Raw genomic sequence first — 25,053 nt, forward strand, 5'->3', positions numbered from 1 at the left:
AAAATAAAGACAGGGAAAGAAATACTGGAGTGAGAAGAATGAGAGATGATCTTACTTAAACATAAGATCCTGAGGGGACTGAGTGGACACAAAGAGGTCGATATCTCTTCTGTGGTAGAGAGAGAAAGTGAGGGAGAAAGAGAGGGAAACAGAGGGAGAAAGAGAGAACAGAGAAAGAAAGATGAGGGTGAGAGCAAACAAGGAGATTGAGACGGGAATAACAAGACAGAGAGAGCAGAGACTGAGGGACTGACACTGAGGGAGGGAGAGAGAGAGAGGGAGAGGGACTGAGTGAGAGAGAGAAGAGGAAGTGAAGGTGCTGACGTGGTGTCTCTGCCTCATACCATTTACATACTGAGGAACGGGCAGTCAGACTCTCACAGGCTGCAGCTTTATAAAGCAGAGCCCAGTGAAGGGAGAGTTTATCAGTAACCAGGCACAGGGACAGGAGCAGACACCATGATTTCAGCCATCCAGCTGATCTGGCCTCTGGCATTCTGCATCGCAGGTACAAATCTCTCTCCTTCCACCTTGAATATTTTCCTGCTCTCCATTTCAATCCAATTCTACTGACTTGTGATTGAAGGGAAAATGCTGAAAGCAGAGGAACAGTCAGTGTCTCCAACAATATCTCATTGTACAGGCTCTTTCTGTGACAGTTCTTACTTCACTCTGTTTCTCTATTACCCCTCAGGTATCAGTGGAGACATCATCATGACCCAGTCTCCCCCGGTGCTGTCATTGAGCCTGGGCCAGACCGCAACCATCACCTGTACGGCCAGTCAAGGCATTAGCAATGATTGTATTTGGTATCAACAGCGAGATGGTCAGAAACCGGCTCTGCTGATCTACGAGGCATCAACCCGGTTCACAGGAATATCCGACCGATTCACCGGCAGTCAATCTGGAACACGATTCACCCTGACAATCAGCAATGTACAGAATGAGGATGTCGCTGATTATTACTGTCAGCAAGATAACAGCTGGCCTCTCACAGTGATACAGAGCCTTACAAAAACCTCAATACGCACAGCCCCACCTCCTGTATTGACACAACCCACTGTATTATGTAATATATAATAATATACACCCAGTCCCACTTCTTTCACTGACACATCCCACAGTTTTATATAAGATATAATAATGGACACACAGTCCCGCCTCCTGGACTCAGACATACGGGTGGCACAAAGGCACAGTGGTTGGCCTTGGGTGACTATGTGGAATTTGCACCTTCTCCCTGTGTCTGTGTGGGTTTCCTTTGGGTGCTCCGGGTTTGTTCCACAGTCCAAAGATGTACAGGTTAGCTGGAGCTATGAGGTTATAGTAATAGGGTGGGTGAGTGGGCCTAGATAGAGTGCTCCTTCAGAGGGTTGGTGCCAACTCGATGCACTGAAGGGCTGCTTCTGCATTGCAGGAATTCTATGATTCTATGATCCCACAGTTTTCTATAATGTATAATGATGAACACACAGCACCACCTCCTGTACTGACACATCCTACAGTTTAATAATAATTATCTTTCTTATTGTCGCAAATAGGCGTGTATTAACACTGCAATGAATTTACTGTGAAAAGCCCCAAGTTGCCACACTGAGGCAACAGTTCGGGTACACTGAGGGAGAATTCAGAATGTCCAAATTACCTAACAGCACGTCTTTCGGGACTTGTGGGAGGAAACCGGAGCACCCGGAGGAAACCCACACTGACACAATATATAATAATGGACACACAACCCCACCTTCTAGACTGACAGAACCCACAGTTTTATACAATATTTTATATATAATAAACACAAGAATGGAAACTGTACAAATGATTCTCACTGCCCACGACACTGTCCCTGTTGTGTCCACAGCTCACTGAAGGCCTCAAGTTTCCATCTTACTCTCCATGTCCACATATGAAGAGCAGCTGAAAGATTTCTCATCGGAAATTAGAATTCTCAACTCTCCCAACAAACACAGAGACATTGAGAGAAACAGAGAGAGAGAAAGAGTGAGAGAGAAAGACAGTAGTGAGTGAGAGACACAGTGAGAGACAGAGAGAGGGTGAGAGTGAGTGAGTGAAGCAGAGAGCAGAGGTTTTTGTACAGCCCCTGCACTGGAAGCTGTCAGTGTGGCTTACGTTCGGTAAAGGAACCAAGCTCAGACTGAGTAAGTAAACCCCAATCCTCCGTTATTAACCCTTTCAATACTGAAACTTTCTGAAACACAAATGCTGAATAGTTGAAGGTGTTAGTGGGGAGCTGCAGTGAATGAAATGGTTCATTGAAGAACACTGTGTAGAACAGGGTGCCCAGCTGTATTTCTTTAGTTCCATTCCCCCCCTTTAAACAGCAAGATATAAGTAAGCAGCTTTTACCCACCGTGTGGAGGAGATCTGGACGTTTGCAGACTGTGTTCACATTCCTGGACCATGGAGTGAAATCACTCACTAGACTCCTGTCAGTCTGTGTGTGACAGACACGGGCAGAGTTTGATGTGAGCTCTGGCTCCCTGTCACACTCTCTGATATAACTGATCACAGCAGCAGCAGCAGCACAGTGAGACACCGAGGTCCCACTTCCCCCAGCTTTAACTCTGCTCTCTCCACTCCCTGCTTATCTCTTAGCAAAGTTCTGATGACAAACAGGTCCAGCAGGGCTCACAATCCAGTGGCTTCAGTGTTCCAGGCTTTTGGGGAGACTCTCAGTTACTTTCTCTTTGGGTCGAGTTCAGTCTGATATTCCTGATGCAATATTCCTGAAAATCCCTGGAGATATTTTTATTGTTTGATGTGATGTGTGATCTCTGGCTGGGCCAGCATTTATTGCCCATCCCTAATTGCCCTTGAGCTGAGTGTCTTGCTCGGCCATTCCAGAGGACATTTCAGAGTCAACACATTACTGAGGATCTGGAGTCACTTGTAGGCCGGACAAGGTCAGGATGGCAAGTTCCCACTTCAGACCCACACATCCCATAAATTAACTTTTAAAAATGGCCCTGAACTCCACTTTCCTGCCGGTCCCCATAACCCTTGACCCCCAATCAAAAATCTGTCGAACACAGCCTGGAATATATTCAATGTCCCAGCATGCACTGCTCTCTGGGAAAGAGAAATCCAAAAACTAACGACCCTCTGAGAGAAGAAACCCCTCCTCATCTCCACCTTAAATGGGGATTCTTTATTTTTAAACTGTATCCACTAATTCAAGATTCCCCACGAGGGGAAACATTCTCTCAGCATCCACCCTGTCAAGCTCCCTCAGAATCTTATATGTTTCAATAAGATCACCTCTCATTCTGCAATGAGTACAGATCCAACCAGCTCAACCTTTCCTCATCAAACATTCCATTCCTCAGTGGAATCAGCCCAGTGAACCTTCTCTGAACTGCTTCCAATGTCGGAATATCCGTCCTTAAGTAAGGAGACCAACACTGTGCCCAGTACTCACGGTGTAGTCTCCCCAATGTGCTGTATCAATGGAGCAAGACTTCCCTACTTTTATACTCCATCCCGCTTGTAATAAAGGACAACATTCCATTGACCTTCCTCATCACTTGCTGTACCTGCAGGTTAACGTTCTGTGATTCATACACAAGGACACCCAGATCCCTCTGTACCACAGCTTTCTGCAGTCTCTCTCCATGTCAATAATATTCTGCTTTTCTATTCTTCCTAACAAAGTGGACAAGCTCACATTTCCCCACATTATACTCCATCTGTCAAATGTTCTCCCCACTCACTGAACCTATCAATATCCCTTTTCAGACTCTGTATCCTCCTCACAACTTGCTTTCCTACCTATCATTTTATCATCAGCAAATGTAGCTACAATACTCTCATTGCCTTCATCCAGCTCATTAATATAGACTGGAGAGTTAAAACCCCAAACAACAGCCATCTTCCTTTGTGCTAGGTATGACTCCAACCAGCGGAGAGTTTTCCCTCTGATTCCCATTGACTCCAGTTTCGCTCGGGCTCCTTGATGCCAAACTTGGTCAAATGCTGCCTCGAGGTCAAAGGGCAGTTACTCTGGCCTCACCGCTGGAGTTCAGCTCTTTTGTCCATGTTTGAACCAAGGCTGTAATGAGGTCAGGAGCTGAGTGACCCTGGCAGATCCTTAACTGAGCGTCAGTGAGCAGGTTATTGCTGAGTAAGTGTTGATAGCACTGTTGATAACAACACCCATCCCTTTGCTGATGCTCGAGAGTTGACTGATGGGGCAATAATTGTCCGGTTTGGATTTGTCCAGCTTTTTGTGGACTGGAGATCCCTGGGTAATTTTCCACATTGTTGGGTCGATGCCAGTTTTGGAGCTAAACTCAAACAATTTGGCTAGGGGTATGTTCTGGAACACACGGCCACAAGAAATAAGAGCAGTAGTAGACCATTTGTCCCATTGAGCCTGCTGCATCATTCAATATGATCATGACTGATCTTGGGCTTCAACTCCATTTTCCCGCCCATTCCCCGATTCCCCGTATCCCTTACTTCTCCGGGAGACCAAACATCTGCCAATCCCAGTCTGGAATATATTCAACGATGGAGCACCCAGAACCCTCTGGCGTCGGGAATCCAAAGATTCACAACACTTGGAGTGAAGAAATTTCTCTTCATCTCAGCTCTAAATGATCGGCTCCTTATCCTGAGACTGTGACCCTGTGTTTCCGATTCCCCGACCAGCAGAGACAATCTCTCAGTGTCTACAAAAGTCTGGAACACAAGTCTTCAGTACTACTGGGGGGATGATGTCAGGGCCCAGAGTATTCACAGTATCCAGGGCCTTCAGTACTACTGGGGGGATGATGTCAGGGCCCGGAGCATTCACAGTATCCAGGGCCTTCAGTACTACTGGGGGGATGATGTCAGGGCCCGGAGCATTCACAGTATCCAGGGCCTTCAGTACTACTGGGGGGATGATGTCAGGGCCCAGAGTATTCACAGTATCCAGGGCCTTCAGTACTACTGGGGGGGATGATGTCAGGGCCCGGAGCATTCACAGTATCCAGGGCCTTCAGTACTACTGGGGGATGATGTCAGGGCCCGGAGTATTCACAGTATCCAGGGCCTTCAGTACTACTGGGGGGGATGATGTCAGGGCCCAGAGCATTCGCAGTGTCCAGGGCCTTCAGTACTACTGGGGGATGATGTCAGGGCCCAGAGCATTCGCAGTATCCAGGGCCTTCAGTACTACTGGGGGGATGATGTCAGGGCCCAGAGCATTCGCAGTATCCAGGGCCTTCAGTACTACTGGGGGGATGATGTCAGGGCCCGGAGCATTCGCAGTATCCAGGGCCTTCAGCGTTTCTTGATTTCACGCGGAGTGAATCTAACTGGCTGAAGACTGACATCTGTGATGCTGGGATCTCAGGAGGAGGCCGGGATGGATCATCCACTCGGCACTTCTGGTTGGGCTCCTCCATCATTGAGGATGGAGATATTTGTGGAGCCTCCTCCTCCAGTGAGTTGTTTAATTGTCCATCAGCATTCACGTCTGTATATGTCAGGACTGCGGAGCATAGACCTGATCCGTGGGTCGTGGGATTGTTTAGCTCTGTCTGTCACATGCTGCTTCTGCTGTTTGACACACAGTCCTGTGTTGTATCGGCACCAGGTTGACACCTCATTTTTCAGTCTGCCTGGTGCTGCTCCTGGCGTGTCCTCCTGGACTCTTCATTGAACTGAAACCAGCAGAAAATCCACACAAACAGACTCATGTGTCTCTGATTTGTCTGTGTGTTTATTAGACGTGACTGAGCAGATAGCAGGAGTTTCAGCAGCAACAAAGATGTTTCTCTAGTTCACCTCCCACTTTCCCCATCCACTTCCAAAATCCTTACAGGGAAAGGGCTCAGCTCCTGCCATTGACTGGCTAAATGTCCCCCCTCTAGACTCCAGGCCTCCCATAATCTGCTCTCCATCTCTCTCCTGAAGACACTCTCTCTGGCTGGGGAACAGCTCCACCCTCCGCAAGTGGCCTCATTCCTCCAAGTGTGAGGCAGGAGGGTGAACATGGCAGCCTATTGGAGCGTGAGGTGCCAGCCGTGCCTCAGTGGGTAGCACTCTGGCCTCTGAGTCACAACGTTGTGGCTTCAAATCCCACTCCAGAGACTTGAGCACATAATCCAGGCTGAGAGTCCAGTGCAGTATTGAGGGAGGGCTGCACTGTCAGAGGTGCTGTCTTTCAGATTAAACAAACTGATGCCTGCCCTCTCAGGGGATGTAAAAGATCCCATGGCACAATTAGAGGGAGAGCAGGGGAGATCTCCCCGGTGCCCTGGTCAATATTTATCCCTCAGTCAACATCACTAAATATCTGATGATCTGGTCATTGTCACTTTGCTCTCTGGGATCTTGCTCTACACAATTGGCTGTAAAACACTTTGGGACATTCTGAGGTGGTGATAGATGCTATAGAAATGCAAGTCTTTCTTTGATGTTGGCGATTCCTGATCTGACCCTCGCCCATTGTCTGCGCACTCTCACCCTCTAGAGGTCATGGGTCATTAGGAGCAGTGACCCTGTCTGACCCCCGGACACTGAGGCTAATTGTAGCCTCACCCTTGATCTCAGTTCAGTGTTGGGCAGCAAGTTTGAAATTAAATCGAGAAACTTCTACACTGACAGCCAATCAGAATCCTTTGTGCAGTGTGTTGATCGAAGTCTACTCCAATGTTCTGGGATAAGGTTCTCCCGATCTGTGTTTGATCTGAGGTTTGTTAATGTTTAACCTGTTCCCCCAGACAGACTGATCAATAGTTTGAGCTTCCTGACTGGTTAACAGCTTCTTAAAGGGACACTGCGGCTTTAAATACTCTCACTATTAAACCACCCCCAGTCCCTGGCATTGTGAGGCAGCAGTGCTAACAACTGTGCACTTTAAAAAAATAAATTTAATGTACCCAATTCATTTTTTTCCAATTAAGGGCCGATTTAGCATGGCCAATCCAAGTACCCTGTACATCTTTGGGTTGTGGGGGGTGAAACCCACGCAGACACGGGGAGAATGTGCAAACTTCACAGTGATGCAGGGCCGGGATTGAACCCGGGTCATTGGCACCATGAGACAGCAGTGCCAACCACTACGCCACCGAGCCACCACTCCACTGTGCCATTTAATCTATTCAATTATATCACAGTCATCCTCTCACAATGTCCCTCACTATTGCTTTGTGTGAACATATTTGTTCTGAACTCTCTCTGTCTCCAGCTTGAATATCCTCCCACTGCTCTGACACTGTTTTACCATCAAGTCCCTGTTTCCTGTCCAATTTGGCAAATCCCAGTTTACTAAAATTGGCCTTCACCTGCCCAGATTCAATCACTAAAACTGTCCAAAACTGCTCCTTCTCTTGTTGGGATTATTCCGTGCTGGTAAAAAAAGTTCCCCGGAATGGATTGTCGAATTCTGCATCATCTATCCATTGACACTGATTTGATTCCAGTTAATATTCAGGACGTTGAAATCCTTTATTTATTTTTTTAAAATAATTTTTATTGAAAGAATTTTTTACATGAAGATATTTACCCCAACTAACTATAAAATATTACAAAATATTCCCTCTTAACAAATATCCCCCCCCCGCCCGAACTCGCGCGCGCGTTGTCCCTCCCCCCCCTCCCCCCTCCCCCAAAAACAAACAAAGCAACAATCAACATCAAACATGAACTGCGAGCAAATTTGCCCGCATTTCAACCGTAAATAACCCACCACAACCGTTGTTGCCACCCCCCCCTCCCCCCCTCCCCTCCCCCCCGGGTTGCTGCTGCTGCGACCTCTGTACCCTATCTCTGAGCCAAAAAGTCGAGGAAAGGCTGCCACCGCCTGAAGAACCCTTGTACCGACCCTCTCAGGGCGAATTTGACCCTTTCCAACTGAATAAAACTTGCCATGTCATTAATCCAAGTTTCCACGCTTGGAGGCCTCGCGTCCTTCCACTGTATTAGTATCCTTCTTCGAGCAACTAGGGACGCAAAGGCCAGTACTCCGGCCTCTCTCGCCTCCTGTACCCCCGGCTCCACCCCAACCCCAAAGATCGCAAGTCCCCATCCTGGTTTGACCCTGGATCCCACCACCCTCGACACCGTCCTTGCCACCCCCTTCCAGAACTCCTCCAGTGCCGGACATGCCCAAAACATATGGACATGGTTCGCTGGACTTCCCGAACACCTGACACATCTGTCCTCACCCCCAAAGAACCGACTCATCCTTGTCCCCGTCATATGGGCTCTATGTAGCACCTTAAATTGAATGAGGCTAAGCCTCGCACACGAGGAGGAAGAATTAACCCTCTCCAGGGCATCAGCCCATGTCCCATCCTCTATCTGTTCTCCCAGCTCCCCCCTCCCACTTGGCTTTCAGCTCCTCTACTGATGCCTCCTCCGCCTCCTGCATTACTTTGTAGATGTCCGATATCCTCCCCCCTCCGACCCAGACCCCCGAGAGCACCCTATCACTCGCCCCCCTACTGGGGAGCAAGGGAAACCCTTCCACCTGGCGTCTAGCAAATGTCTTCACCTGCAAATGTCTAAACATGTTTCCCGGGGGGAGCCCGAATTTCTCCTCCAGCTCTCTCAGGCTCGCAAACCTCCCATCTACAAACAGATCCTTCAGCTGCCTGATGCCCACCCTGTGCCAGCTCTGAAATCCCCCGTCCATGTTCCCCGGGATGAATCTATGGTTCCCTCTTAACGGTGCCTCCATCAGACCTCCCACTTCCCCCCTGTGTCGCCTCCACTGCCCCCAGATCTTGAGGGTGGCCGCCACCACCGGGCTCGTGGTGTACCTCGTGGGAGGGAGCGGCCATGGCGCCGTTACTAGGGCCCCCAGGCTTATGTTGCCACAGGACGCCCTCTCCATTCGTTTCCAAGCTGCCCCCTCCCCTTCCATCATCCACTTGCGCACCATCGATACATTTGCCGCCCAGTAATACCCCGAAAGATTGGGTAGTGCCAGCCCTCCACTATCCCTACTCCGCTCCAAGAAGACCCTCCTCACCCTTGGGGTGCCGTGCGTCCACACGTAGCTCATGATGCTACTCGTCACCTTTTTGAAGAAGGCCCTAGGGAGGAAGATGGGCAAGCACTGAAATAAAAACAAAAACCTCGGGAGGACCGTCATTTTAACGGACTGCACTCTGCCCGCCAGCGACAGCGGCACCATGTCCCACCTTTTAAATTCCTCCTCCATCTGTTCCACCAGCCTGGAGAAGTTCAGCTTGTGGAGAGTCCCCCAGTTCCTTGCCACCTGCACCCCTAAATATCTAAAACTCTTTCCTGCTCTCTTAAACGGGAGTCTCCCGATTCCCTCTTCCTGATCCCCTGGGTGTATCACAAATACCTCACTCTTGCCCAAGTTTAGCTTGTACCCCGAAAAGTCCCCAAATTCTGCTAGCAGTTCCATCACCTCCGGCATTCCCCCTTCTGGGTCTGCCACGTATAGCAGCAGGTCGTCCGCGTATAGCGATACCCGGTGCTCCTCCCCGCCCCTTGTCAGCCCTCTCCACCCCCCTGAGCCCCTCAGTGCCATCGCCAACGGTTCAATTGCCAGTGCGAAGAGCAGGGGGGACAAGGGGCACCCCTGTCTGGTCCCCCGGTGGAGCCCAAAATACTCCGATCTCCTACCATTCGTCACTACACTTGCCGTCGGGGCCGAATAGAGCAGCTTCACCCATTTAATAAATCCCTCCCCAAATCCAAACCGTTCCAGCGTCTCCCACAGGTACTTCCACTCCACCCTATCAAATGCCTTCTCCGCGTCCAATGCCACCACTATCTCCGCCTCACCCTCCACTGCCGGCATCATGATGACGTTTAGCAGTCTCCGCACGTTCGTATTAAGCTGCCGCCCTTTCACAAAACCCGTCTGGTCCTCGTGTATCACCCCTGGCACACAATCCTCTATCCTGGTAGCCAGGATCTTTGCCAGCAACTTGGCGTCCACATTCAGGAGCGAGATAGGCCTATATGACCCACACTACACGGGGTCCTTGTCCCGCTTCAAGATCAGAGAGATCAGTGCCTGCGACATTGTCGGGGGCAGAGCCCCCCCCTCCCATGCCTCGTTGAAGGCTCGTACCAGCACAGGGCCCACCAAATCCGCATATTTTTTGTAAAATTCGACCGGGAACCCGTCTGGCCCCGGCGCCTTCCCCGTCTGCATATGCCCAATCCCCTTGACTAGCTCCTCTAACCCTATCGGCGCCCCCAGCCCCTCTACCAGCTCCTCTTGGACCTTGGGGAACCTCAATTTGTTCAAGAAGCCCTCCATCCCCCCTCCCCTCGTCGGCGGCTCTGACCGATACAGCTCCTTATAGAAGTCTCTGAAGACCCCATTTACTTCTGGCCCCTTCTGCACTACGTTCCCACCCCTCTCCCTCACTCCCCCAATTTCTCTAGCCGCATCCCGCTTGCGGAGCTGATGCGCCAACATCCTACTCGCCTTCTCCCCATATTCATAAATCGCGCCCTGCGCCCTTCTCCACTGTGTCTCTGCCTTTCTGGTGGTCAACAGGTCGAACTTAGCCTGCAAACTGCGCCGTTCCCCCAACAGCCCCTCCTCTGGTGCCTCCGCATATCTCCTATCCACGTCCAAAAGCTCCCCCACCAGCCTCTCCCTCTCCTGTCTCTCCCTCCTTTCCCTATGTGCCCGTATGGAGATCAGCTCCCCCCGGATCACCGCCTTCAGGGCCTCCCAGACCATCCCCACCTGCACCTCCCCCGTGTCATTAGTGGCCAGATATCTTTCAATGCTCTTCCGGACCCTCTTACACACCTCCTCATCCGCCAGCAACCCCACATCCAGGCGCCACAGCGGACGCTGGTCCCGCGCCTCCCCCATTTCCAAATCTACCCAGTGTGGCGCATGGTCTGAGACCGCTATGGCCGAGTACTCCACTTCCCGTACTTTCGGGATCAGTCCCCTGCTCAATACAAAAAAGTCAATTCTAGAATAGACTCTGTGGACATGGGAGAAAAAGGAATACTCCCTCGCCCTCGGCCTCCCAAACCTCCAGGGGTCCACCCCTCCCATCTGCTCCATAAACCCCTTTAACACTTCTGCCGCTGCCGGCCTCCTACTCGTCCTTGAACTCGATCTGTCCAGCACGGGGTCCAGCACTGTGTTGAAGTCCCCCCCCATGATCAGGCCCCCCTGCCTCCAGGTCCGGAATGAGGCCCAGTAGGCGCCTCATGAAGCCAGCGTCGTCCCAATTCGGGGCATACACATTAACCATCACCACTTTCTCCCCCTGTAGCCTACCCTTCACCATGACATATCTACCCTCTTTATCCGCCACCACCTCCGCCGCCACGAACGACACCCTCTTCCCTACCAGGATCGCCACCCCCCGGTTCTTTGCGTCCAGTCCTGAGTGGAACACCTGTCCCACCCACCCCCTACTCAGGCGGACCTGGTCCGCCACCTTCAAATGGGTCTCTTGTAGCATTGCTACATCCGCCTTCAGTCCCTTCAAATGCGAGATTACTCTCGTTCTCTTGACCGGCCCATTCAGCCCCCTCACATTCCAAGTGATCAGCCGGGTCGAAGGGAAGCCCGCCCCTCTCCCCTGCCGACTAGCCATATCCTGTCACCTGCTCGCCCCGAGTCAGCCCTCCCCTTCTGACCCGCTCCCCATGGCGATGGCGCCCTCCCCCCACCCCTCCGGTCCTCAACTTCTCCTCCCTGGCCTTTTCAGCAGCAACCCGGTAGCCCCCCCCCCTTCCCCCCTCCCCCTCCCCCCCCCCACCCCCCTCCCCCCCCAGGCTAGGACCCTTCCTAGCCGCGATGCACCCTCCATAGTACTTCCGTAAGTCAGCTGGTTTACGCTGACCCGGCTGCCCCTGCCACAATCCGACTCCTCCCGGCATGGGGGACATCCCCCCCCTTACCACCCTCCTCGACCCCGCTCCAGCGCGGGAAAGGGAGCCATTGCTGACCCCGCCCCTTCCTCCCACCCTCCTCCCTCCTCTGCCCCGCGCGCGGGAAACCAGAGGAAAGCCCGCGCTTTCGCCCTGCCACTCCCCACCCCTCCATCTTCAGTTCCACCCCCGTCCCCGATCCCACACCGATAAAAAAAAACCCCCACAAGAAACACATACCCCCGGCACTCCCCCCCCCCACCCCGCCCCCCCAACATAACATTATAAATAACAGAAAAAAGAAAAAAAACTGGCAGAGAGAAAAAAAGGGTCCAAAAATACAGCCAAGTGAAAATCCAACCAAAAGAAAGCCACGTGTCCAGCTTAAAGTACCAGAGCGGCAACGACCGCCAAGTATCCCCTGGTTCTAGTTCGAGTCCAGCTTTTCTTCCTGGACAAAGGCCCACGCCTCCTCCGGGGACTCGAAATAGTGGTGCTGGTCCTTATAGGTCACCCACAAGCGCGCTGGCTGCAGCATCCCGAATCTGATTCTCTTGGCATGCAGCACCGCCTTCGTCCGGTTGAACCGGGCCCGCCGCTTTGCCACCTCCGCACTCCAGTCCTGGTAGATCCTCACCGTCGAGTTCTCCCATTTGCTGCTCCTCTCTCTCTTGGCCCACCTCAGCACCCTCTCCCGGTCACTGAATCGCTGGAACCGAACCAGCACCGCCCTCGGGGGTTCGTTTGCTCTTGGCTTCCTGGCCATTACTCTGTAGGCCTCCTCCAGTTCCAGGGGCGAAGGGACGGCCCCTGCCCCCATCAGTGAGCCCAGCATTTCTGCCACATACCTCGGGAGGTCCGACCCCTCCAGCCCTTCTGCCAGGCCCAGGATCCTCAGGTTTTTCCGCCTCATGCGGGTATCCATCTCCTCCAGTCGGTTTTGCCATTTCAGGTGGAGTGCCTCGTGCACCTCCACCTTCCCCACGAGGACCGTGGCCTCCTCCTCCCTCACAGCCATCTCCTGCTGCAGCTCCCGAATTGACGCCTCTTGGGTCGCCTGGGCTCCCATCAGCCTGGTGGTCGTCGCGTTCATCGACTCCAGCAGCTCCACTTTCAGCTCCGTGAAGAAGCGCAGGAGAACGGCCTGCTGCTCCTCCGCCCATTTCCTCCAGTCCTCGGGTGCGCCGCCGGCCGCCATTTTGGGTTTCTTCCCCCGCTTTTTTCGGGGAGCTGCTGCCGCTTTTTTTTCTGCCCCACTTCGGGTGACGACCATAAATTTTGCAGGGTTCTCCTCTGGGAACCTTCCCCCACCGGGAATCGTCGTTCCAGCGCCGTTAGGGGCCCTCCAATCGGCCCGAAAACACCTTCCTCGCAGGAGCAGCCAAACGTGCGACTTAGCTGGTCATAGCCGCAACCGGAAGTCCTTGAAATCCTTTATAATGGCAGCGATTAAAATTCCTTCTTTTCTCTTTCAGGCCGTGAGAATTCACAACCCACGCTGACCCTGCTACCCCCCTCCCCGGAGGAGGTCAAGACCAAGGGCACTGCCACCCTGGTGTGCCTTGCCAATCACTTCTATCCAGATGAGCTGGTGGTGGAGTGGAAGAAGGATGGTGCAGCCATTTCGGACGGGGTTCAGACCAGCAACTACCTGCGAGCTTCGGACAACACCTACAGTGTCAGCAGCCTGCTGACCCTCTCTGGCTCTGCCTGGGAGTCCAACGCCAGCTTCTCCTGTGCCCTCACCCACGTGAGCCTCTCCTCTGCCCTCAGCAAGAGCATCAGGAGATCAGAATGTGCGTAGAGTGTTAGAGACAGTCCACAGAGGAGACACAACTTTAAATAGAACAGGGGTGAGCTGGGAGGGCAAAGGTCATTGTCAGCACTGAATTACAACCTTCTCGGGACTGGGTCTGAGACACTTCTGAGGGTTAATTCAATTTCAGGATGGTGTAGAGCGAACTTTACTTTGTATCTAACCCTGTTTGTACATGTCCTGCGAGAGTTTGATAGGGCAATGTGGAGTGAGGTTTACTCTGTATCTAAACCCATGCTGTACCTGTCCTGGGAGTGTTTGATGGGACAGTGTAGAGGGAGCTTTGCTCTGTATCTAACCCCGTGCTGTACCTGTCCTGGGAGTGTTTGATGGGACAGTGCAGAGGGAGCTTTACTCTGTATCTAACCCCGTGCTGTACCTGTCCTGGGAGTGTTTGAGGGGACAGTGTAGACTCGTGATGCGAAGCAAAACCTCTCTAAGATGCTGAAGACTGTCAGCTGTACAAAAATAATGTGACCCACTGAAGTCCCTGCTTCAGGAAAGCAGACCTCCTTCCTGCTCACCCTGCAGTTACAATTTAAGGTTTAGTCACTGTTTAAAGGGACAGTATTCTCCTGTTATTGAGAAAATCTCCACAAGTGTTTTAATAAACCTCCATTCTCCCTGTGAATTTCTCCAGCTTCCTCTGGCTGGGCTGTTTATTCAAGTCTTTTTTCTGACAATGTAAATCTGTAAAAGGTAATAAACATTAAGAATATTCAGTCTGTGTCTCGGGTGTGCTTTGGAAATGTCCCTCCTCCCCATCAGCTGATTGGCTGCGTTTCAGCAAGTAAGAAGTCTTACAATACCAGGTTAAAGTTCAACAGGTTTGTTTCAAACACGAGCTTTCGGAGAACTGCTCATTCACCTGAGGAAGGAGCTGCGCTCCGAAAGCTCGTGTTTGAAACAAACCTGTTGGACTTTAACCTGGTGTTGTAAGACTTCTTACTGTGCTCACCCCAGTCCAACGCCGGCATCTCCACATCATGGCATTTCAGCAAGTGATTGTCATGATTGGCTGGTTGGCCTGTCAATCAATGACACATCAGCAGATGATTGGATTCAAAGACAATTATCAATCATTTTATAATGATCAGTTTTATCTGGAATCTCTGAGTTTAAAGATTCATATCAGAAAAGAGACTGAAAGTTGCTGGGATTAAATCATCACAATCACAATTCTCCAACCCATATTCCCCACCTCCCCCTTGACCTGACCATCTCACGTGGTCTCACTACTCCCATAGTTTCAATCACAGATAAGACCATCTCTGATCACTTCCTTGTATCACTCCTCACCCACATCCCCCTTCCACACCCCAACCCTACCCCCTTCTGTATCCATCCCAGGAAAAACCTATTCCCCAATTCATTTACAACGGAACCTTCAAAATCCCAACTATCTGTCTCTGGCCCTCCGATCACCACAACATTTCTCCAGAGACAGATTTACCCAACCTCACCCTCACCTCCACCTTTGATATCCTCTTCCCCAATAAAACCATTCCTCTCTCTCACCCTGACCGTTCCTCCTGCTACGGCCTCATCTCCACTCATTTAATCCAAGGCACATAGACTTGAAAGGATGTGGTGGAGAACTGGTTTATCCATCCACTGTCAGATCCGGCTGGACCACTTCAAACACTCCCGGCTCCTACTCCCATCTGCTAAAACTGCTCACTATTCCAGGATCATCCTGGAATGTAAAGATAATCCCGGCTTCTTTTCTCCACTGCAGACCATCTTCTTAAACCCCTGTCCCCGTCCCCTCCACCCTCACCTCCAACAACAAGTGGGAGGGGCTCATGGACGTCTTTGTCACTCAGATTGAGACGATCCATTCAGCTGCCTCGGCCACGTCCCTCCCTTCCACTAGGCCGTCTGGCAAACTTCCTCTAATTCTCCCCCCTGCCCGGGCCCTGAACTCACATCTTTCTCTAGTTTCACTCCTATCTCCCCTCATGCCCTCTCTGAGCTCATCTTGTCCATGAGACCTACCTCCTTCTCTCAGCTCATCTGCTGCCGAAACCCTCATCTATGTCTCCGTTACCTCTGGACGTGACTATTCCAATACACTCCTGGCTGCTCTCCCACATCCTACCCTCCGGAAACATGAGCTCATCCATCACTCTGCTGTCCCAGCCTGAACTCCCACCAAGTCCCATTCCCCTATCACCCCCTGTGCTCACTGACCCACATTGGCTCCTAGTCAAGCAATGTCTTGGTTTTAAAATTCTCATCCTTGTTTTCAAATCCCTCCATGTCCTCGCCCCTCCCTATCTCTGGAATCTCCTCTAGCCCCACAACCCTCCGAAATATCTGCGCTCCTCTAATTCTGGCCTCTTGTACATTCCTGATCAGAATCGCCCCACCATTGGCGGCTGTGCCTTCAACTGCCTGGGCCCCAAGCTCTGGGATTCCCTCCCTGAACCTCTCCATCACTCTGTCTCACTGTGATCCTTTAAGGAACTTTTTAAAGTCCATCTTTTTGACCAATCATCTGAGTTAATATCTCCCTCTTTGTCTGGGTGTTATACTTTGTTACATAATGACGCTGTATGATATCTCGTTATGTTAACTGAACTATATAAATCACAGTTGTTGCTGTTGAGCATTCACTCTTCACTCTGTGCACTGGAGATGTTGGTCCAGCTTGTGGGATCATACTGTGCAATCCCTGCTGCCTCCTGGGTAATACCTGAAACACACTTCGATCCCACCATGGTAAATAGTGAAATTTAAATTCAATAAATACCTGCAATTCAAAAGTGAAATGCAGCAATGCTGGACTTTGATGCGGATATATTTCTTCACCCAGAGAATGGTCGGACTGTGGAATTTGCTACCACAGGAAGTAGTTGAGGCTAAAATCGGGTAGGTTTTCTAGAAACAGTTAGAGATAGACTTTGGGGCGAAGGGGATCAAAGGATATGCGGGAAAGCCGGGATGGCCAGCCATGATCATAATGAATGGAGCAGCAGGATTGAAGGGCCAAAAAAGCTTCCAAAGATAGGGAGGGTTGCAGGGGCTGGAGGGTTACAGAGATAGGGAGGGTTGTAGGGGCTGGAGGGTTACAGAGATAGGGAGGGTTGCGGGGGATGGAGGAGGTTATAAAGATAGGGAGGGTTGTGGGGGCTGGAGGGTTACAGAGATAGGGAGGGTTGCAGGGGCTGGAGGATGTTATAAAGATAGTAAGAAGTCTTACAACACCAGGTTAAAGTCCAACAGGTTTGATTCAAACACGAGCTTTCGGAGCGCAGCTCCTTCCTCAGATGAATGGCGAGGTATGTCCCAGAAACATTTGTATAGACAAAGTCAGAGATGCTGGACAATGCTTGGAATGCAGGCATTTGCAGGTAATCAAATCATTGCAGATCCAGGGAGAGGGATAATCACAGGTTAAAGAGGTGTGAATTGTCTCAAGCCAGAACAGTTGGTGGGATTTTGCAAGTCCAGGCCAGATGGTAGGGGGTGGATGTAATGCGACATGAATCTAAAATCCCTGTTGAGGCCGCACTCATGCGTGCGGAACTTAGCTATAAGTTTTTGCTCGACAATTCTGCGTTGTCGCGTGTCCTGAAAACCGCCTTGGAGAACGCTTACCCGGAGATCAGAGGCTGAATGCTCTTGACTGCTGAAGTGTTCCCCGACTGGAAGGGAACATTCCTGCCTGGTGATTGTCGCACGATGCCCGTTCATTCGTTGTCGCAGTGTCTGCATGGTCTCGCCAATGTACAACGCTTCGGGACATCCTTTCCTGTAGCGTATGAGGTAGACTACATTGGTCGAGTCGCACGAGTATGTGCCGTATACCTGGTGGGTGGTGTTTCCACGTGTAATGGTGGTATCCGAGTCGATGATCTGGCATGTCTTGCAGAGATTGCCCTGGCAGGGTTGTGTGGTGTCGTGGTCGCTGTTCTGAAGGCTGGGTAATTATTTGCTGCAAACAATGGTTTGTTTGAGGTTGCGCGGTTGTTTGAAGGCCAGTAGTAGGGGTGTGGGGTGACCTTGGCAAGATGTTCATCTTCATACACCTCTTTAATCTGTGATTATCCCTCTCCCTGGATCTGCAATGATTTGATTACCTGGAACATACCTCGCCATTCACCTGAGGAAGGAGCTGTGCTCCGAAAGGGAGGGTTGTGGTGGCTGGAGGAGGTTATAAAGATATGGAGGGTTGTAGGGGCTGGAGGGTTACAGAGATAGGGAGGGTTGTAGGGGTGTGAGGCGCTTACAAAGATAGGGAGGGTTGCAGGGGCTGGAGGAGGTTATAAAGATAGGGAGAGTTGTCGGGGCTGGAGGAGGTAACAAAGATAGGGAGGGTTGTGGGGACTGGAGGAGGTTATAAAGATAGGGAGGGTTGCAGGGGCTGGAGGAGGTTACAAAGATAGGGAGGGCTGCAGGGGCTTGAGGAGGTTACAAATATAGGGAGGGTTGTGGTGGCTGGAGGAGGTTACACCTCTTTAATCTGTGATTATCCCTCTCCCTGGATCTGCAATGATTTGATTACCTGCAAATGCCTGCATTCCAAGCATTGTCCAGCATCTCTGACAAATGTTTCTGGAACATACCTCGCCATTCACCTGAGGAAGGAGCTGTGCTCCGAAAGCTCGTGTTTGAATCAAACCTGTTGGACTTTAACCTGGTGTTGTAAGACTTCTTACTGTGCTCACCCCAGTCCAACGCCGGCATCTCCACATCATGGTTATAAAGATAGGGAGGGTTGTGGGGGCTGGAGGAGGTTACAAAGATAGGGAGGGTTGCAGGGGCTGGATGAGGTTACAAAGATAGGGAGGGCTGCAGGGGCTTGACAAGGTTACAAAGATAGGGAGGGTTGTGGTGGCTGGAGGAGGTTATAAAGATAGGGAGGGTTGTAGGGGCTGGAGGGTTACAGAGATAGGGAGGGTTGTTGGGGTGTGAGGCGCTTACAAAGATAGGGAGGGTTGCAGGGGCTGGAGGAGGTTATAAAGATAGGGAGGGTTGTCGGGGCTGGCGGAGGTTACAAAGATAGGGAGGGTTGCAGGGGCTGGAGGAGGTTACAAAGATAGGGAGGGCTGCAGGGGCTTGAGGAGGTTACAAATATAGGGAGGGTTGTGGTGGCTGGAGGAGGTTACAAATATAGGGAGGGTTGTGGTGGCTGGAGGAGGTTATAAAGATAGGGAGGGTTGTAGGGGTTGGAGGGTTACAGAGATAGGGAGGGTTGTAGGGGTGTGAGGCGCTTACAAAGATAGGGAGGGTTTCAGGGGCTGGAGGCGATTATAAAGATAGGGAGGGTTGTTGGGGCTGGAGGAGGTTACAAAGATAGGGAGGGTTGTGGGGGCTGGAGGCATTACAAAGACAGGGAGGGTTGTTGGGGCTGGAGGAGGTTATAAAGTTAGGGAGGGTTGTGGGGGCTGGAGGAGGTTACAAAGATAGGGAGGGCTGAGGGGAATGGAGGAGGTTATAAAGATAGGGAGGATTGTTGGGGCTGGAGGAGATTATAAAGATAGGGAGGATTGTGGGGGCTGGAGGAGGTTACGAAGATAGGGAGGATTGTTGGGGCTGGAGGAGGTTACAAAGATAGGGAGGGTTGTGGGGGCTGGAGGAGGTTACAAAGATAGGGAGGGTTGTGGTGGCTGGAGGAGGTTATAAAGATAGGGAGGGTTGTAGGGGCTGGAGGGTTACAGAGAAAGGGAGGGTTGTAGGGGTGTGAGGCGCTTACAAAGATAGGGAGGGTTGCAGGGGCTGGAGGAGATTATAAAGATAGGGAGGGTTGTCGGGGCTGGAGGAGGTTACAAAGATAGGGAGGGTTGTGGGGACTGGTGGCGTTTACAAAGATAGGGAGGATTGTGGGGGCTGGAGGACGTTATAAAGATAGGGAGGGTTGTGGGGGCTGGAGGAGGTTACAAAGATAGAGAGGGCTGAGGGGAATGGAGGAGGTTATAAAGATATGGAGGGTTGTGGGGGCTGGAGGAGGTTATAAAGATAGGGAGGGTTGTGGGGGCTGGAGGAGGTTACAAAGATAGGGAGGGTTGTTGGGGCTGGAGGAGGTTATAAAGATAGGGAGGGTTGTGGGGGATGGAGGAGGTTATAAAGAAAGGGAGGGTTGTGGTGGCTGGAGGAGGTTATAAAGATAGGGAGGGTTGTAGGGGCTGGAGGGTTACAGAGATAGGGAGGGTTGTAGGGGTGTGAGGCGCTTACAAACATAGGGAGGGTTGAAGGGGCTGGAGGAGATTATAAAGATAGGGAGGGTTGTCGGGGCTGGAGGAGGTTACAAAGATAGGGAGGGTTGTGGGGGCTGGTGGCGTTTACAAAGATAGGGAGGATTGTGGTGGCTGGAGGACGTTATAAAGATAGGGAGGGTTGTTGGGGCTGGAGGAGGTTATAAAGATACGGAGGGTTGTAGGAACTTGAGGTTACAAAGATACGGAGGGTTGTTGGGGCTTGGGGATGTTACAAAGATAGGGAGGGTTGTGGGGGCTGGAGGAGGTTACAAAGATAGGGAGGGTTGTGGGGGCTGGAGGAGGTTATAAAGATAGGGAGAGTTGTGGGGGCTGGAGGAGGTAACAAAGATAGGGAGGGTTGAGGGTGCTGGAGGAGGTTACAAAGATAGGGAGGGTTGCAGGTGCGTGAGGAGGTTATAAAGATAGGGAGGGTTTTGGGGGCTTGGGGAGGTTATAAAGATAGGGAGGATTGTGGGGGCTGGAGGAGGTTACAAAGATAGGGAGGGCTGAGGGGAATGGAGGAGGTTATAAAGAAATGCCTCACGGTAGCATGGTGGTTAGCATCAATGCTTCACAGCTCCAGGGTCCCAGGTTCGATTCCCGGCTGGGTCGCTGTCTGTGTGGAGTCTGCACGTCCTCCCCGTGTGTGCGTGGGTTTCCTCCGGGTGCTCCGGTTTCCTCCCACAGTCCAAAGATGTGCGGGTTAGGTGTATTGGCCATGCTAAATTGCCCGTAGTGTAAGGTTAATGGGGGGATTGTTGGGTTACGGGTATACGGGTTACGTGGGTTTAAGTAGGGTGATCATTGCTCGGCACACCATCGAGGGCCGAAGGGCCTGTTCTGTGCTGTACTGTTCTATGTATCTAAAGGGAGGGTTACATACAACAGTACATCACAGAACAGGCCCTTCGGCCCTCGATGTTGTGCCGAGCAATGATCAACCTACTCAAACCCACGTATCCACCCAATACCCTTAACCCAACAACCCCCCCCCCCCCTTACCTTACTTTTTAGTACACTACGGGCAATTTAGCATGGCCAATCCACCTAACCCGCACATCTTTGGACTGTGGGAGGAAACCGGAGCACCCGGAGGAAACCCACGCACACACGGGGAGGACGTGCAGACTCCGCACAGACAGTGACCCAGCCGGGAATTGAACCTGGGACCCTGGAGCTGTGAAGCATTTATGCTAACCACCATGCTACCGTGCTGCCCTAAGGAGGTTACAAAGATAGGGAAGGTTCTGGGGGCTGGAGTAGGTTATAAAGATACGGAGGGTTGTGGGGGCTGGAGGAGGTTACAAAGATAGGGAGGGCTGAGGGGAATGGAGGACGTTATAAAGATATGGAGGGTTGTGGGGGCTGGAGGAGGTTATAAAGATAGGGAGGGCTGCAGGGGCTTGAGGAGGTTACAAAGATAGGGAGGGTTGTGGGGGCTGGAGGTGGTTATAAAGATAGGGAGGGTTGTTGGGGCTGGAGGAGGTTATAAAGATAGGGAGGGGTGTTGGGGCTGGAGGAGGTTATAAAGATAGGGAGGATTGTGGGGGCTGGAGGAGGTTACAAAGATAGGGAGGGCTGAGGGGAATGGAGGAGGTTATAAAGATATGGAGGGTTGTGGGGGCTGGAGGAGGTTATAAAGATAGGGAGGATTGTGGGGGCTGGAGGAGGTTATAAAGATGGGGAGGGTTGCAGGGGCTGGAGGTGGTTACAAAGATAAAGAGGGTTGTTGTGGGAGGTTACAAAGATAAGGAGGGTTGCAGGGCCTGGAGGAGGTTACAGAGAGATAGGGATGCCCACCACCCTTCAGCCCACGGTCTAATGATGCGTTTTGTCTATTGTCTCGCAGGGCCTGCTGGAGGTGGGGCGCATCCGTCCCCAGCCAGTGCCACAGCCGGAGCCCCGTGAACCGAGCAGCGATGGGAATAATTCGGACACCAGCCCTCTGCCCGAGACTCAGGAGATCCCAGAGCTCGGGTCTGAGGATGACACTGACTTTCTGTCACAGCTGTCTCCAACACCCTCCATTATCCCAGAGACACTCAGCTCGGTTGGGCATGTTAGTGGAGAGGCTCCTGGGGCACACCACACAGTTGACCCAGTACAGCAGCGGAGGTAGTACCACCAGAGTGGGTGGACAGTCGGAGGGCAGGTCCATCCCAGGGACTAGCTGCCGTCCAGATGGGTCTCAGGTTTCTGGCACAGACAGTCCCATCCACAGTGCAGATGCAGTCAGAGAGCCAGGCAGTACATGAGGTGTTGCCGGTCAGCATCCTGCCCCTGCAGGTTTGGGATGCGGTTTCCGTGCCATTGGCCAGTCCCGCCCCCACTACTCCCCCTCCGAGTCGGTGAACCCGGAGTCGATTAGGGCGACCGTGCACATTGGCCCAAGTACACAAGTCGTGCGGCCTCCCGTGCCTGCCTGGGCTCCATATCCTGGCCAGCCTCACTTTCCCTGCTCCCCCCTTGTCGGACGAGGCCTTGCCTTCATCCTCCTCCTCCAGCACGTCACCCCTCTGTTGCACGATATTGTGGAGGAGCAGCAGGCCGCCAAGATGCTGCCAATTCTCTGAACATCATATTAGAGGGACCCTCCATAGTGGTCCAGGCATCTTCAGGGGGATGAAGCACAGCTCGATCATGGACCTGGTCTGGGCGTCGGTGTAGCCGGTCTCTGCATCGGTCTGTGCCCTCCGGATACGTGTTATCAGCCACGGCCACAGTGGACAACCTCTGTCACCCAGGAGCCAACCTCCCAGCCGGGGGGGGGAACATGTCAGGGACCGTCGAGTGTGCCAGGATGAAAGTGTTGTGTACACTGCCCGGGTATTGGGCACAGTTGTGTCTGATGAAGACGTTGTGCACACTGCCCGGGTATTGGGCACAGTTGTGTATGATGAAGACGTTGTGCACACTGCCCGTGTATTGGGCACAGTTGTGTCTGATGAAGACGTTGTGCACACTGCCCGTGTATTGGGCACAGTTGTGTCTGATGAAGACGTTGTGCACACTGCCCGTGTATTGGGCACAGTTGTGTCTGATGCACAGCTGATGGTTACACAGCAGCTACACGTTCATCGAGTGGAACCCCTCTCAGTTTGTGTAGAGCGGCCTGTCATCTGCAGGTTCTCATAGGGTGACATGCATCCCGTCGATCACCCCCTGTACCTGGGCATGTCAGTGATGGCGGTGAACCCAGCTACCTGGACATCCTAGTGGGCTGGGTCCACATTGAAATGAATGTATTGAGTCACCTGGACATATAGGGCCTCCGTGATGTCAAGGATGCTTCTGTGCACCAAAGTCTGTGAGATCCCGGACTGGTCCCTCTCAGTGCCTGGGAGGATCTCATGGCGTAAATGTTCAGGACGACCATCACCTTGATGGCCACCGGGAGTGGGTGCCCTCCCCCATAGCCCTGTGGTGCCAGGTGTGCCATCACCTGCCAGATATGTCGCACTGTGTCCCTGTTCAGCCGGAGCTTCAATGACATGCCCGGTCCGGCAGGTCCTCGAATGACAGGTGCAGCCAGCACACGAGGCCTCATGCGGCACCTCCTTGGCATTTCTTCCTCCTCGGCCTGTTGGGCAGCAGGCACAACAACCTGGGCAGCTGCCACCTGTCTCTCTGTTGCTCGCACTGCTGCTGCCCGCACCGCTGCTGCAGCTTCCTCATCTTCCTCGAGCAGTACCCGCTCGTACAGCCACAGGGCATCCTCCAGGTCTGCAGCGACCAGCAGGGAAGGCAACCATTGCTGGTTGTATTCCAATATCCATTGTCTGCAGGGGTTCAAAGGCCAACATGTTAGCGTGGTGCTTACCCCCTGTGATGTTCTTTGTATTGCTAATTTTAGGATGGTTGACGTAGTGTTTATTAAGATAGTAAATAGCTTTTAAATTGAACAAAGCCGTAGCTTTACTGACACTATTTAATTGGATTCGACGCTTACTCCGATATAATACACAGGACAATAAACAAATAATCTACACTCATCGACAACTAATTTCTACACTATTACATTAACTATGATCTGCTCTCACTCACACTATCTTTCCTTCAGTCTGGACTCTAGCTTTCTCCTCAACCTCTCACCCACAAGGCTGAGCATTGATGCCTTATATAGTTGTACATCTTGTTCCCTCTAGTGGTTGATTTAGACATTACATTAACCCCGTGTTCTTTACATTCATGATAATGTCACACCCCCGTGCCCAACCAGGTCCAATAGGCCCAGACTGCGGGATTCACCTCCGCATCTCACCCTCCATTCCTTCACCCCTCGCCTCATCGGTGCCTAGCACCATTGGGGCCTCTGGCCCTGATGCTCGTCCCTGATGCCAAGGGTACCGTTGGCTGGCACTACCCCTGCCAGTGGCTGGTGTGGGTGTTGCCCTGGGTGGGCTGCTGGTGGATGGTCACCAGGTTGGGGGTGTGCGGGTTGGGGCAGGGGAGGGGTGGTGTGGTGAGTGGGTGGGATACAAATGTGTGGGGGTGGGGCACCCACATGACCAGTGTCACTGTGCAGAATGGGGGCCAAGGTGGTTGGTCAGTGGGTGCACAGGAAGATGGGCGTGTAATGGCGGTCTGTGCCTGGACACCTCCACCCCCTGTCCCATGGGGGGTCTCCCCGGGACTCGGCCTGTTCCCCCCCATTCCCCCCTTCCTGGCCCTGTCAGCGCACCCCCCCCCCCACACCCCGGCCAGCATGGTCAGTGTCCGGCCCTGCAGCCTGCAGTTGTTCCTCTCCGTGTCCTCCCTCCTCTCTCTCTCCCTCAGCAGCCATGATTTTTGAAAGCACCTGGCCGTAGTGAACCCGGCTCGTCGGAGGGAGAAAATGGCGGAGGCCCCGGAGAATACCGGGTCAGGCCCGCTAATGAGATGCAACCTGTGTCTACTGTACATGCGGAGTGAAACGCATTGACTCCGTTTTCGAGGTGATGGCGAATTGTGATGTGGTGTCAAATCGGCCCCTGACGCGATTTTGCCGTTGGACGCTATTCTCCGCCTCATCGCAATTCCTGATTTTGGGGTCGGCTAACGGAGAATCCCGTCCTTGGTTTCAGAGACAAGGTGAATACGTGTTCTTAAACTCATTGCGGGGTCAGTAATGACACCACGGTTTCCAACAGTGTGGTTGACATTGATGCCAGGGAGAGGGAGAGAGTCAGTGCCGAGGGTATGGAGTTAGTG

The 25,053-nt window shown here is 52.2% G+C and overlaps 1 gene segment (V, D, J or C); it reads left to right on the forward strand.

Annotated features, from left to right (window-relative positions):
• The first annotated feature begins 299 nt into the window (after positions 1–299).
• LOC119964961 lies at positions 300–14,382 on the forward strand. The segment is given in 4 exon segments: positions 300–508; positions 695–990; positions 2,123–2,156; positions 13,320–14,382. Coding segments are annotated over 4 exon segments (708 nt in total).
• The last annotated feature ends 10,671 nt before the right edge of the window (positions 14,383–25,053 follow it).

Source organism: Scyliorhinus canicula, chromosome 4, assembly GCF_902713615.1.
Source record: "Scyliorhinus canicula chromosome 4, sScyCan1.1, whole genome shotgun sequence".
Taxonomy (NCBI): Eukaryota; Metazoa; Chordata; class Chondrichthyes; order Carcharhiniformes; family Scyliorhinidae; genus Scyliorhinus; species Scyliorhinus canicula.